The sequence below is a fragment of the Salvelinus sp. IW2-2015 genome, linkage group LG15 (genome assembly GCF_002910315.2).
Source record: "Salvelinus sp. IW2-2015 linkage group LG15, ASM291031v2, whole genome shotgun sequence".
Taxonomy (NCBI): Eukaryota; Metazoa; Chordata; class Actinopteri; order Salmoniformes; family Salmonidae; genus Salvelinus; species Salvelinus sp. IW2-2015.
Genome location: NC_036855.1, coordinates 34,431,615 through 34,447,380, shown reverse-complemented (window position 1 = coordinate 34,447,380; position 15,766 = coordinate 34,431,615). Strand labels below are relative to the sequence as shown.

Here is a 15,766-nt window from a genome sequence, read left to right as displayed (position 1 = left end):
CATGTGCCAGGGTTGTACCTTCTCTCACACACCATTAACTTCCATTAACTTCCGGCGCCGACCGAGATGGCCGCCTCGCTTCGCGTTCCTTGGAAAATATGCAGTATTTTGTTTTTTTATGTGTTATTCCTTACATTGGTACCCCAGGTAATCTTAGGTTTCATTACATACAGTCGGGAGGAACTACTGAATATAAGATGAACGTGCACTCACCATCGTTCCAACAGGAATATGACTTTCCGAAACGGATCCAGTGTTTTGCCTTCCACCCAATACAATGGATCTGATCCCAGCCGCGACCCTATGCGACGCCGTAAAAGGGGCAAACGTAGCGGTCTCCTGGTCAGGCTTCGGAGACGGGCACATCGCGCTCCACTCCCTAGCATACTACTCGCCAATGCCAGTCTCTTGACAATAAGGTTGATGAAATCCGAGCAAGGGTAACATTCCAGAGAGACATCAGAGATTGTAACGTTCTCTGCTTCACGGAAACATGGCTAACTCAAGAGACGCTAACGGAGGTCGTGCAGCCAGGCTGTTTCTTCACGCATCGCGCCGACAGAACATACATCTTTCTGGTAAGAAGAGGGGGCGGGGTGTATGCTTATGATTAACGAGACGTGGTGTGATCATAACAACATACAGGACTCAAGTCATTCTGTTCACCTGATCTAGAACTCCTCACAATCAAATGTCGACCGCATTATCTACCAAGGGAATTCTCTTCGATTATAATACAGCCGTATATATTCCCCCCCAAGCAGAACACATGATGGCCTGAACGAACTTTATCTGACTCTTTGTAACTGGAAACACACACCCTGAGGTGCATTCATCGTAGCTGGGGATTTTAACAAGGCTAATCTGAAAACAAAACTCCCTAAATTCTATCAGCATATCAATTGGCTACCAGGGCTGGTAAAACCTTGGATCATTGTTATACTAACTTCGCGACGCATATAAGGCCTCCCCGCCCTCCTTTCGGAAAAGCTGACCACGACTCCATTTTGTTGCTTCCAGCCTACAAACGAACTAAAAACAAGCTCCTCGCTAGGTCTGTTCAACGCTGGTCCGACCATCTGATTCCACGCTTCAAGATGCTTGATCACGCGGATTGGATAATGTTCCGCATTGCGTCCACAACAACATTGACGAATATGCTGATTCGGTGAGCGAGTTCATTAGAAAGTGCATTGACGTGTCGTACCCAGCAACGATTTAAACATTCCCAAACCAGAAACCGTGGATTGACGGCAGCATTCGCGTGAAACTGAAAGCGCGAACCACTGCTTTTAACCAGGGGGCCGTGGCCGGCACAAAATGTACGCAATACAAACATGGTAGGCTATTCTCTCCGCAAGGCAATCAACAATGAGTCCACAGTACAGAACGACAAATAGAGTCACAATTAACACGTCAGCACCAGAGTATGTGGAGCTGGAAGGGTCTACTAGTCACTGCGGATTACAAAGACGCAGAAAACCAGCCCCGTCGGCGGACCAGGATGTCTTGCTCCCAGACAGGCTTAAATAACTTTTTTGCTCGCTTTGGGACAAATCAGTGCCACTGACACGGCCCACTCCAAAACCTGCGGGCTCTCCTTCACTGCAGCCGAGGTGAGTAAAACATTTAAACGTGTTTAACCTCGCAAGCTGCAGGCCCAGACGGCATTCCAGCCGCATCCTTAGAGCATGCGCAGACAGCTGGCTGGTGTGTTTACGGACATATTCAATCAACTCCTTATCCCAGTCTGCTGTCCCACATGCTTCAAGAGGGCCACCATTGTTCCTGTTTCCCAAGAAAGCTAAGGTAACTGAGCTAAACGACTACCGCCCGTAGCACTACTTCCGTCATCATGAAGTGATTTGAGAGACAGTCAAGGACATATACCTCCACCCTCACTGACACCTAGACCACTCCAATTTGCTTACCGACCCATAGGTCCACAGACGGACGCAATCGCAACACACTGACACTGCCCTAACCCATCTGGACAAGAGGAATACCTATGTGAGAATGCTGTTCATCGACTACAGCTCAGCATTTAACACCATAGTACCCTCCAAACTCGTCATCAAGTCGAGACCCTGGGTCTTGATTGTGGACTTCAGGAAACAGCAGAGGGAGCACCCATATCACATCGACGGGACAGTAGTGGAGAAGGTGGAAGTTTTAAGTTCCTCGGTGTACACATCACGGACAAACTGAATTGGTCACCACACAGCAGCGTTGTGAAGAGGTGGCAGCAGCCGCTCTTCACTCAGAAGGCGAAGAAATTCGGCTTGTCACAAAAGCACTCACAAACTCTACAGATGCACAATCGAGAGCATCCTGTCGGCTGTATCACCGCCTGGTACGGCAACTGCTCCGCCCACAACCGTAAGGCTCTCCAGAGGGTAGTGAGGTCTGCACACACGCCATCAGGGGCAAACTACCTGCCCTCCAGGACACCTACACCACCGATGTACAGGAAGGCATAAGATCATCAAGGACAACAACCAACAAGCACTGCTGTTCACCCCCTATCATCCAGAAGGCGAGGTCAGTAAGGTGCATCAAAGCAGGGACCGAGAGACTGAAAACAGCTTCTATCTCAAGCCATCAGACTGAGTAAACGCCATCACTAACAACGAGTGACTGCTGCCAACATACTGACTCAACTCCAGCTCACTTTAATAATGGAAATTGATCAAAAATGTATCACTAGCCACTTTAAACAATGCCACTTAATATAATGTTTACATACCCTACATAACTCATCTCATATGTATATGTATATACTGTACTCTATATCATCTACTGCATCTTTCCATCTTTATGTAATACATGTATCACTAGCCACTTTAAACTATGCACTTTTATGTTTACATACCCTACATCTCATATGTATATACTGTACTCGATACCATCTACTGCATCTTGCCTATGCCGTTCTGTACCATCACCCATTCATATATCTTTATGTACATATTCTTTATCCCTTTACACTTGTGTGTATAAGGTAGTAGTTGTGGAATTGTTAGGTTAGATTACTTGTTGGTTATTACTGCATTGTCGGAACTAGAAGCACAAGCATTTCGCTACACTCGCATTAACATCTGCTAACCATGTGTATGTGACAAATAAAATTTGATTTGATTTGATTTGACACTGGCAGGACGAAGAGGAAATTGTTATATTGCTGATGAGAATGGTATAAAACCCGAAAGATTACTTTGGCATCATATTGTGTTTGCCAATAAAGGATAGTCAGCATGTTTAATCACTTTTTTGCTCTGTCACCCTTCTACCCATTCAACTTTTCTTAAATATTTGATTTCTTATGAAATTAGTTCACACTTTCAAAGTAAAAACATAATAATGGTAACACTTAATTTTACAGCCCACTAATTACCTACAAACTATAACAGTGTGATTACATAATTATTACTCGATAATACTTAATAATAGTATTCGTATCGAATAACAGGAAGTACCAATTGTCACCAAGACGTTACCAAATATTGTTGTGTGTTTGCATATGGGGAGTGTGCCAGACAGGGCTTTCATAGATACAGTATAAAGAGTGTGTGCAGAAAGAGACCCATAAAGGCAACAATATAAGTACACTGAACCCTGCTCAAGGACAAGCCTGCTGAGGAAAAGATAGAGCGAGATAAGAGGAAAGCACTATAGACTACAATACCGCCAGATTTCACACATCAGTCTTGGGATTTCAACCGAAAACCCTCTATTAGACTCTCCAGCCTTCTGGTATTTGTAGTTCAGCACAACAGTGGTACAAGTGGCACTTGTGTCAATGAACCCTAAAGAGACCAGACTAAGAGCACCGATTTGTAAAAATGTCCCTTACTTATAGGGACCACTACTATATAGGGACCACTACTATGAAATACTGCACCAGCCATCGCCAGTGAACTGTCCCCTATATCCACTGTTGAGGCAGAACTATCTCTGGCAGATCACCTCTTGTCTTATCACCCATATCTGCATGTTATCACAGAGAGATTGAAGCACCTTTTGGTTCCCCATAGCCTCAGCCATGGAGCTGCAGAGGCAGTACCTCACAGATTACCTTGAAGTGTAATAGTGATGGACACAGTACAGGCAGACCAAACATAAGCATAGATCTTATGATGAGATGACTCTTGTCCTGTTATAATAGCACGATGGGTTGCTACTGTCCTTTGGTCTAATTACCTACCTGAGAAGTGAGTGATAGATAGTGATCGCCCAGTTCCAAAAACATCCCCATAGCCCTGAACCCTTTGCAAGTCAAGGCTTGATAATGTGATGATTCCTACCTCCCACTTCAGATGGCTTGCCAACATTTTCATCAGTCATTTTTGAGAAAGAACAGACCCCAGTATTTTCTAATAAGAAATATGTGAACCACTAAGTAAACTGAACCATATAGTGAAACATAAGTGCAAACACAAGTGCAATTGCTGCTGTGTTTCTGGGCCATGTCATGCGTCACTTTCTGCTGATATGTGCTGATGCTACACTGTGAGCCTGAAAGGAATGCCCTAACTGATAACAATCTATCTAACATCCCTGCCCCTTTTACAGCAGCCCAGGGTATGACAACCATGTGGACAGAGAAAGCAGTCTCTGGTCATCATTATTACATGATTATATATGGGTGAGAGAATAACAGACTAAGGTTTGTCAGACTGTATAAGGTGTGTCCAGAGAATGATCAGTGATCACCCAGTGTCATCCCTCCCTCCTCTCCCACACAACGGGCACTATGGCTGGGAACAGGAACGGGACCTTGAGCCTCCCTCAGGCCATGGTCTAAGGTCCACACTCTTGGAGTAGAGACCATATCCCAAGCAGGCCCTGATAAGATTCATGAGAAAGGCTTTAGCTACACTATAAAGTACAAGTCAAAAGTTTGGACACACCTACTCATTCCAGGGTTTTTCTTTATTTTTACTATTTTCTACATTGTAGAATAATAATGACGACATCAAAACTACGAAATAACACCTATGGAATCATGTAGTAACAAAAAAGTGTTAAACACATCTTCAAAGTAGCCACCCTTTGCCTTGATGACAGCTTTGCACACTTTTGGCATTCTCTCAACCAGCTTCATGAGGTAGTCACCTGGAATGCATTTCAATTAACAGGTGTGCCTTGTTAAAAGTTCATTTGTGGAATTTCTTTCCTTTTGATGTGTTTGAGCCAATCAGTTGTGTTGTGACAAGGTAGGGGTGGTATACAGAAGATAGTCCTATTTGGTAAAAGACCAAGTCTATATTATGGTGAGAACAGCTCAAATAAACAAAGAGCAAAGAGAAACGACAGTCCATCATTACTTTAAGACATGAAGGTCAGTCAATTCCGAAAATGTCAAGAACTTTGAATGTTTCTTCAAGTGCAGTCGCAAAAACCATCAAGCGCTATGATGAAACTGCCTCTCATGAGGACTGCCACAGAAAAGTAAGACCCAGAGTTACATCTGCTGCAGAGGAAACGTTCATTAGAGTTAATTGCACCTCAGATTGCAGCACAAATACATGCTTTACAGAGACACATCTCAACATCAACTGTTCAGAGGAGACTGTGTGAATCAGGCCTTCATGGTCGAATTGCTGCAAAGAAACCACTACTAAAGGACTTGGGCCAAGAAACACGAGCAATGGACATTAGACTGGTGGAAATCTGTCCTTTGGTCTGATGAGTCCAAATTTGAGACTTTTGGTTCCAACCTCCATGTCTTTGTGAGACGCAGAGCAGGTGAATGGATGATCTCCACATGTATGGTTTCCACTGTGAAGCATGGAGGAAGAGGTGTGATGGTGTGGGGGTGCTTTGCCGGTGACACTGTCGGCGAGGAATCTCAAATCTAAAATATATAACACGTGTTGGTTGCTACATGATTCCATATGTGTTATTTCGTAGTTTTGATGTCTTCACTATTATTCTACAATGTAGAAAATAATACAAAATAAAGTAAAACCCTTGAATGAGTAGGTGTGTCCAAACTTTTCACTGGTACTGTATATCAAATAGCTAAATTATCCTTAGTATGACCATCTTTTGGTCATGTAGTGTATGTCAATGTGTTATATAGTAGCCTATCCACACAACGACTACCCACTGGGCACACACTGGTTGAATCAACGTTGTTTCCACGTCAGTTCAATGAAATTATGTTGAAGCAACGTGGAATAGATGTTGAACTGACGTCTGTGCACAGTGGGTTATTGGCCTAAATGGATTCTTACTGTGTGATATCAGAGGGACCCAAACACAACTCTAAACTAATCTCTGATACCACCTGTCCAACTGTAGGTCAAAAAGTGCTCTGGAATAGAAGCTCCCATCGACCCAGAAGTATTTACATTCAGTTAAACAAACACACGTACTCAGGAGATGGACATCAGCCTACGAATTACAGCAACTCTCTCTTTCTCCCACTCTCACCACCCCTCTCTCTCTCCTAACGTTTCACTCTTCCTCTCTTGTAACTCCTTTCCGCCACCTTCCACCCCCTTTCTCTTTCTCTGTTTCTCTCTCGCTGTCTCCTTCTCGCTTCCTCCTTGTTCATTGACACAAATACAAGTGAACCAAACCTTTAATTAATGGGATAAAGCTGGAATAGGGGTGAGGGGGATAAGCGCAGGGGTGTTGTGGGCCGTAGAGGGCGGTGGCGGTATGTATGTTATTTTGTTTTGTTCTCCAAGTTTCTCTGTCTCCTGGTAACATTCCACCATCCTCATTCTCCCTGGTTAATTATCAATCAGATGAATGTCTCTTCGCTCGTTCTGATTGGCATTCACTGGATCAGGCCAGATAAAACAGGTGACACTACTGATACTAGTCATGGGGCGGGGTGGCTGATGTCTTCGCCTTTTCCTACCCCTGGCTTTCACCCCTGGGACTGACAGACAGACAGGCAGGCAGGCAGACAGACAGAGACAGAGACGGAGGACTAACACATAGAGACCTCTCTCACTATCTCATCCCTTCACTGGAAAAAAACATCACATTTTTTGTTATTTATTCAAAGGATCTTATTGAGATTAAAACTCTCTTTTCAAAGGGGAGACCTGCCATAGTACGACTGCAACTAAACCGATTATACCTGGAGTTCCAGGCTCTTTCTTAGCTGTGAGGTGTAGCAGCATGGGTAGACCCACTATGAGCCGTGCCACTGCCCTGCTCACACTCCTGGCCTGTCTGGTAAGTCCTTCTGTTTCTCCCTGATGGCTGTTACCCAGAGGTAGAGATGGAACCTCCTGGAACTGTGTCCCAGGAGGGCATTTTGTGTTGATGGCGTTTCCATTTCCACCACTGGTGTTACAGGGTGTGGTAGTTAAACAACTTGCAAGTGTCTACGTTGCCATTCAACACTAACAGAATCACAATAACTCAGAATCCAGTACTTGAATTTGACTATATTTCTTTGAATATAATAATAGACGTAAAGGAAAGTGTAACTGTAATATCTACTGGGATGTGTTTATATTAATGCAAAGTTTAGGTGTATGTAATATTATACAATTCATTGTAAAATAGAGGGACTGTAGTTTTTATACTTTTTCCACTAAGGGGCGACCGTCAAGTTTACTTAGTGGTCATAGTCCAATAACCCTTCCTATATTTTCATGATTCTTTTCAAGTGTTGTCTAATGTGTTGTTTTAAGATATCTAAAACAGAGAAGCCGGGAACTTGACTGTATTGATGCAGACGAGTGGACTAATTGAGGGAGTGAAGATATTCTTTCACTACCCATTTATTGTCGCCTTACTAAAACAAGGCAAAAATATAATCCAGGGATTTAGCCATGTTGAATGCAGAAACAGTCAGGTACTCAGAAATAGTGAACTGATCTGACATTTTGTTTCCTTCTGTTGAAAACTGTCTCTAATCTCTCTATTCCTGTACATACTAATACTATCTGTGCTGGTGATTAAGCCTTGTACATACAGTAACTTACTCTCTCCACCCTCTTATTGTCATTACGCACAAACGGCAAAGAGCAAGGTAAAAAACAACTGTATAATCTCATTGATAAGAAGTTTCAGGAAGGCGAATACAGAATACAGAATATTTGTCGGACAGAAATTTTTATCAGTTGAAAAACAGAGAGTGGAACTTAGAAGAGTATCCCAACCAGAAGGATGAAAAAGTGAAAATGTGTATTATGGTTACACGACCACTATCTCCCCTCAGCCATACTAACTCTGTCCGTTCACTAGGATCTTAATTTGAGCCAGTTTGCTCCAGCAGGAAATAATCCTCCAGCAACAGGAAATGTGAATTATTATGTGGATTATAATTCATGGACATTTTTGTTGGGGTTGATACACTTTTCGTGAGGGCAAATCAAGTCAAAGTGGTAATGACAAAATTTAGAAGCCTTTTTGAAACTCAAATACACTACAAGTTTGCATTTCCTGCCGTGCAGGACAATTCTCAGCAACAAATAGTGATCAAATTGAGATCCTACGTGTGTTTGTCTCCCCCAGGTTGTCTTAGAGGCCCGTCATGAGCCAGGATACTGTGCCTTCTACGAGGAGTGTGGTAGAAACCCAACGGTGGCGGGATCCCTCCTCCCCCCCATAATCCCCTGCCTCAACTACAGCCGCGCTCGAGCCCTCGAGGGGGCGCACTACCAACAACTCAAAAAGGTCAGTGGTTCTGACCCAGTAACTCTCTGGGTGGTTCTGTCTGTTTGCTCTGGAGAGAGAGAGAGAGAGAGAGAGAGAGAGCTGACAGTGTTTTAAAGCAACAGAGCAATGTCAAGTTTCAGGTAAATTACCTTACTGTTGTTATGATTCTAGGTGTGCCCCATGCTGGACCGTGGAGAGGGCAGCACCACCGCCTGCTGCTCTATAAAGCAGCTCAAGTCCCTGGAAATGAGCCTGATGCTGTCCAAGGCAGTGCTCATTCGCTGCCCCTCCTGTGCTGACAACTTTGCCCACCTCCACTGCATCAACACCTGCAGCCCTGACCAGACCACAACCATTAACGTGACACGCACCATGAACGTCAACAGCTCGGGGATTATCAAAGAGGCTGTGGTGGGTTACCAGGCCTACTTGTCCACCTCATTTGCTGACAAATCCTTTGAGTCCTGCAAGAACGTGAGGATTCCCGCCACGGGGGGGTATGCCATCGCTACCATGTGTGGACGCTATGGCTCAGCACTGTGTACGGCTCAGCGCTGGTATGACTTCCAGGGAGACTCCAGTAATGGCCTGGCCCCACTGGACATCGACTTCAGGCTGATTCCAGAAGGGGTCACCGAGGGGATACCCGATGGGGTAGTGCCTTACGCTGGGAGGGCGCTGGGGTGTAATGAGATGACCCCAACAGGGGCAGAGGTTTGCTCCTGCCAGGACTGCCAGGCCTCGTGCCCGGTCGTACCCTCTCCCCCACCCCCCGCAGAACCCTTCACCATCGGAGGGGTGGACGGATACCTGGTGCTATGTGTGATCTTCCTCTGCGTTCTCATTCTAGCCTTCCTGCTCTTTGTGCTCTCCACCTACCTCCTGAGGAAGGTAAAGGGCAAGGACTCTGAGAAAGGGAAAGGAAAGGGGAAAGGGATGGATAAGAATGGGAACAATGTTAGTGAGAGGCTGATTGAACCGTGGGAGGTGACGTGTACAGACAAGAACAGCCTGGCTACTCAGGAGTTCCTGGGCTCTGGGTTCCAGGCATGGGGCACCCTCATTGCCTCACACCCCCTCAAGGTGCTGCTAGCGTCGGCTGTGGTCATAGCTGCTTTCGCCACAGGACTCATGCACATCGAACTGACCACCGACCCAGTCCAGCTGTGGTCCGCCCCAAACAGCCGCGCCCGTATGGAGAAGGACTTCCACGACAAGCACTTTGACCCATTCTTTAGAACCAACCAGCTGATCCTGACAGCGCCGGGCCGACCTGGTCACTTCTACGACTCGTTGCTGTTCGGGAAGCAGAACTTCAGTGGAATCATTGCCAAAGACCTGATCCTGGAACTTCTAGAGCTGCAGAAGAAGATTCAGGTAGGGTAGGCAATGGCACTATAATTGGTATTACTGAAATATCATGACAATTGTGTTAGAGTAGTTCTACCAGTTCTACGATAGAGAACATGTGATTATTGACATATTGTATTTATTCTTAAGGATTGTGATAATCAGAAATCACTAAAGTAATTCAATACTAAACTCCGTTATTGTTTCAACTCTGTCTGCAGAACATTGAGTTCTGGTCGAATGATCTGAACCGTACGGCAAGTCTGAAGGATGTGTGCTTCGCGCCTCTCAACCCCTCCAACCCCAAACTGACCGACTGTGCTGTCAACAGCCTGCCCCAGTACTTCCAGAACAGTGTGGACAACCTCAACGCTAAAGTCAACATGACGGAGCTGGGCGTGACCAAGGAGGTGGACTGGAGAGACCACTTCATCTACTGCGTCAAGTAAGTCTGATTTGTGATGTACCTCCCCTTTCTATCGGTGAAAACACAATCAGATTCTAGAGCTGTTTTGAAATAATCATTATCTTTGTTCAAATATGTTTCATCATTGACGGCAAAGGCAGTTAAATGAAACATGATCTTGTATACCCCATTCCCTGCAGCTCTCCCCTGTCGTTCAAAGACATCACTGACCTGCAGTTGAGCTGCATGGCTGACTATGGAGCACCAGTCTTCCCCTTCCTCGCAGTGGGAGGATATGAGAGTAAGTCTTCATGTTGTTTTCTTTTGAAATAATAGTTTAATAGTCCATAGATTGGATTCTTCTTTTGCTCTGCTACCAATCCCGTAGAACAGACGCCAACACTAATCTAATAGCTTGACGACACTTCATAGAATCGATGACTCGTGGTTCGCCGTAGCTCAGTCGTTAGAGCATAGCTCAGCGTTGGCGCTTGCAACGCCAGTATAGTGGGTTCGATTCCCGGGACCAACCGTATGTAAAATGTATGCACGCATGAGTCGCTTTGGATAAAATCCTCTGCTAAATGGCATTTATTATTATATATTAGATGAATCCTGTGTGTTAACCCAGCTTTCGTAATCTCCCCTCTCTCAGATGAAGGCTACACTACAGCAGAAGCTCTCATCCTGACATTCTCCCTCAATAACTACCCTCGAGACAGCGTTAAGTTCAAGGTGGCCCTGGAGTGGGAGCAGAGGTTCCTGGACATAGTCCAAGAGTACCAGAAGAGTCCAGGCAACCCGTTCACCTTTGCGTACATGGCTGAGGTACGTACGTAAGCACACAGACAGGGATATCTCCCATACAGACAGTCTACTTATTGATTACCTGCTATTTACCTTGGAAGACATTACATGGTCACAATATTGAAATACATTGTTTTATTAGTCTATAATTACCTCTCTCTGTCCTCTCCCCTCTCTCCTTTTCTTTATATCCTTCTCTGCCACTGCTCTCTCCCATCTCTCACCCCTTCTCCGAACCCCTCTATTTCTCTCACTGTAGAGGTCACTGGAGGATGAGATTAACAGGACGACAGTGGAGGACATCCCCATCTTCATGATTAGCTATGCTGTTATCTTTGTGTACATCGCTGTGGCTCTGGGGGAGTACACCTCCTTCAGTCGAATACTGGTGAGACCACTCACGGAAATACAATGTGCCAATTGGAATTTCAACTGCTGCCATTTTAGCCAGACACACACAGAAAACACTTGGCCCTTAGCAGAAAGTAAAATCAATAACCTTAGCATTATACAAGGAAAGAAAGGAGGAAACGACTGTATAGGTACAGCATGTCCAGATGCAGATAGTCATATTCTCTTAAATTGCTGATTTTTATGCCTGCTTAGGCTTTTGGAGGGCTAGATGGAACAAAAATGGAATTCTCCGTAATATTAAAAACTGTAACGCTAGTTTGTAAAATAGATGAAACACTGTACTGTATATGACTAGGGTGGACTAAAAGGTTTTCCTATGCCATACGGGAAACAGTGGTAAACAGGAGCTGCCCCTGGCCTCTGTGGTGTCCCTACAGGTGGATTCGAAGTTCCTGGTTGGTCTGGGTGGTATCCTGGTGGTGGGCTGCTCTGTCCTGGCCTCCATGGGTTTCTACGCCTGGATCGGTATCCCCTCCTCTCTGATCATCCTCCAGGTTGTCCCCTTCCTGGTGCTGGCCGTAGGAGCTGACAACATCTTTATCTTCGTTCTGGAGTACCAGGTGTGTGTGTTTTAAACCTGGTTATCACTCTGCTGGGCATGGCCCACGGTCTCATATTCCTACTGCTCAGCTGCTTTTAGTGTGTGCGTGTGCGTGTGCATGGGCGTGTGGCTGTAAGTCACTTGACTGTTTTGGTATTCCACAACGATCGATAGTTCAGTTGGTTCTCTCATCATGTTCTCCGTCAGGTGGTAGTATTTTCTCTTTCTGGTAATAGTAAAACTCTCTGTCTCTCAGAGGGACGCACGGAGGCCAGGCGAGAAGAGGGAGGAGCAGATCGGGCGTGTCCTTGGAAATGTAGCTCCCAGCATGCTCCTGTGCTCTCTCTCCGAGTCTGTCTGCTTCTTCCTGGGTGAGCTCCCATTGGCGCACTCTAGAACATAGGAACAGAGCACACAGAAAAGACACTGGTATTTCTTGTCGGAGAGATGCGATTTTTCTTATCGACTCCTCTGAACCTGTAGTAATTCATCAGGTGTGCAAATAAGTAGACTCGTCCACCGGCCGACTCGCTCTGTCAAACCTACGTGGTAGCAATGAGCCTGAGTACAAGGTTAGCAACAGCACGTTCTTTCAAAAGTCACTGTCAATGGCAATGACAATAGTGGTCTGTACATACCAGGATGTAGCCTACATTCCATCCATTTACTCTAATCAATTCAATACACATGGCGTCTGTGAAGGGGGTTTACATACTCTATGTTAATGACTAACCGCTCCTGTTCCTCACCTCTGTCTCCCAGGCGCTCTGAGCACCATGCCTGCTGTCAAGTCCTTTGCTCTGTACGCTGCCCTGGCTGTGCTCATGGACTTCGTGCTGCAGATGACGGCCTTCGTGGCGTTGCTGTCCCTGGACGCCAGACGGCAGGACGGGAACCGCTGCGAGCTGGCCTGCTGCGTCACCGTCAAGACCACGGCCCCCTCCAAACCCAACGAGGGTTTCCTTCTGCCCGTCATGAGGAAATACTATGCCCCCGTTCTCCTCCACCCCGTCACCAGGGTCATAGTGGTAAATAAACGATTGTCTTTTTACCTTTTATACACTGATGTTCCATCTAGTTAGCTCATTTGGCTGGTTGTGGTTGTGGTTGAAGTCCTCCTCCTCTCTCCCTCTGCCAGATGGTTGTGTTCATCTTTATGTTCATCTCCTCCATCTACCTGATGTTCTATGTGACAGTGGGCCTGGATCAGGAGCTGGCTATGCCCCAGGTGAGTGACACCCGGACTACTGCTTGAATGCATCTCCCATGACCCTTTATTCATTCATTCATTCATGAATAACATATAACAACATACAGTATGAACGACAAGAACCCGCATAAATAACAGTACATTTTCATCCATGTACTGGCCACGTGACACCTTCTCCTCTCGTCCTCTGTCTCAGGGTTCCTACATGTTGGAGTATTTCAAGTACCTGTATGCATACTTTGAGGTGGGCGTCCCGACCTATTTTGTCACGACAAAAGGCTTTAACTTCACCAGCATAACGGGTATGAATGCAACCTGCTCCAGTGTGGGCTGTGACCCCTTCTCTCTCACTCAGAAGATCCAGTACGCCACTGAATACCCTGACCTGTGAGTAGTCATTCGATGTTAGATTAAACGGAGGATACAAATAATAATCATAATTACATTTAGAAAGCTAGTTATTTTCACCTGGTCTCAAAGCACTTTATATTGGGTGTGGGTAAATTGGCTTGTATACACTAAGTGTTCAAAAACATTAAGAGCACATGCTCTTTCCATGACATAGGTGAATCCAGGTGAAAGCCATGATTACTTATTGATGTCACTTTAATCCACTTTTTAAGCCTTGAGACAATTGAGACATGGATTGTGTGTGTGCCATTCAGAGGGTGAATGGGCAAGACAAAAGATTGAAGTGCCTTTGAATGGGGTATGGTAGTAGGCGCTAGGCACACCGGTTTGTGTCAAGAACTGCAATGCTGCTGTATTTTTATGGTCAACCGTTTCCCGAGTGTATCAAGAATGATTCACCACACACACTCTTAGAACAAAGTGCTATCTAAAACATGAAAGGTTTCTTCTTCAGCTGTCCCCATAGGAAAACCCTTTGAATAACCCTTTTTGGTTCCAGATTGAACCCTTTTGGTTCCAGGTAGAACCCTATTGGGTTCAATTTAGAACCCTTTCCCTAGAGCAGGGGTGTCAAAGTCAAATGGACGGAGGGCCAAATAAAAAATTTAGCTACAAGCCGAGGGCCGGACTGTTCGAATGTTCATTGAAAMATTTTTAAATGACGCATATAGTCTAGTGAACCTAATTGAACCTACTGAAAACCTAACAAATATATTCCAATATGATCAGATAAATAAAGCAATATTTTCTTATGGCTCTGTCAGTAATCTTTAATTTTCAACAGACACAAAAGACAAATTTCCTTTATATAAAAATCCCCATAACATGAACATTAAATGAAAGAAACCGGTATTCAAGGCACCATCAGTAGCCTATATTTTCTATTTTTCAAGCATTTCTGACGGAGTTAGAAACGGAGCATGGTGATTTGCCTAATCACACAGAGGTGCGATGGCTAAGCCAGGGAAAGGTGCTTCAAAGATGTTTCGAGCTTCGTGAGGAGATTTGTCTGTTCTTGGACAGCAAAGGGAAAGACACAACACAACTCCGAGACGAAATGTTTCTGTGTGAAATGGCTTTTCTGTGTGACATTACGGTCATCTAAATGCAATGAACTTGCAGCTGCAGGGTCGGGATCATGTCATCTCTGATATGTACAGTACAGTGAGGCATTTAAAACCAAACTGACTCTGTGGGAGACGCAGATGCGGAAAGAAAATTTGAGCCACTTTCCCGCTGCCAGACCATGAAAGAGAAGCTCTCTACCAGTGCGTTCCCGAGCGCACAGTTGGCTGATAAAATAGGTATGCTTGCCTGACTTTCGACGCCGATTTTGCTGACTTTGAAGCACAAAAAAGCAGGTTGGAACTGCTCGGTAACCATTTGCTGTTGACGTGGAAAGCTCACCACCAAACCTCCAAATGGAGTTGATTGACCTCCAATGCAATGATGCACTGAGGGCAAAATATGCGGCAGTGGGTGCTGCGGAGTTCGCCCGTTTCCTCCCCGACACAATGCCCCAGCTGCGCATCCAGGTGCTCAAACGTTGTCTATGTTTGGCAGCACATACCTGTGTGAACAACTGTTTTCTTTGATGAACCTGAACAAAACATCACACAGAAGTCGACTTACTGCTGAACACCTCCACTCAATTCTGAGGATTTCCTCAGCTCAGAGCCTTACCCGAACATTGATGAACTTGTGGAAAAGATGGGACACCACCAAGTATCACCCTCAACCTCAAACAAGTGAACATTACTGTGCAATCACATATTTAGAGTTTTTACTCAGTTCAAGTTTAAAGTTAAAGTTTAATATTTGTTTTCACTGCATGTTACTTCTCCTTAAACAAAGTGTTGTTTTGATTAATAGATTTTTGCACTTTATTTTATTGTATTTCAATCCAATTATATTTTAAAAATATTTCAGTTGAGTGGATGATAGAAAATTGCTATTATTGTTTTTTCTTTGAAGTAAATTTAGCCCACTTTTGCTA

The 15,766-nt window shown here is 44.9% G+C and overlaps 1 protein-coding gene across 1 annotated transcript in view; it reads left to right on the top strand.

Moving 5' to 3' along the window:
- Nucleotides 1–6,943: 6,943 nt before the first annotated feature.
- The window catches only part of npc1l1 (NPC1-like 1), a 13,895-nt gene continuing 5,072 nt past the window's right edge, over nt 6,944–15,766 (top strand). Inside the window, exons 1-12 of the mRNA XM_024002317.2 lie at nt 6,944–7,197; nt 8,488–8,649; nt 8,803–10,008; nt 10,203–10,426; nt 10,588–10,688; nt 11,043–11,215; nt 11,454–11,582; nt 11,986–12,168; nt 12,406–12,520; nt 12,912–13,177; nt 13,288–13,377; nt 13,556–13,746. Of these exons, the coding sequence (XP_023858085.1) occupies nt 7,141–7,197; nt 8,488–8,649; nt 8,803–10,008; nt 10,203–10,426; nt 10,588–10,688; nt 11,043–11,215; nt 11,454–11,582; nt 11,986–12,168; nt 12,406–12,520; nt 12,912–13,177; nt 13,288–13,377; nt 13,556–13,746 (2,897 nt within the window). The 5' untranslated portion in view covers nt 6,944–7,140. The remainder of the gene's footprint in view (nt 7,198–8,487; nt 8,650–8,802; nt 10,009–10,202; nt 10,427–10,587; nt 10,689–11,042; nt 11,216–11,453; nt 11,583–11,985; nt 12,169–12,405; nt 12,521–12,911; nt 13,178–13,287; nt 13,378–13,555; nt 13,747–15,766) is intronic.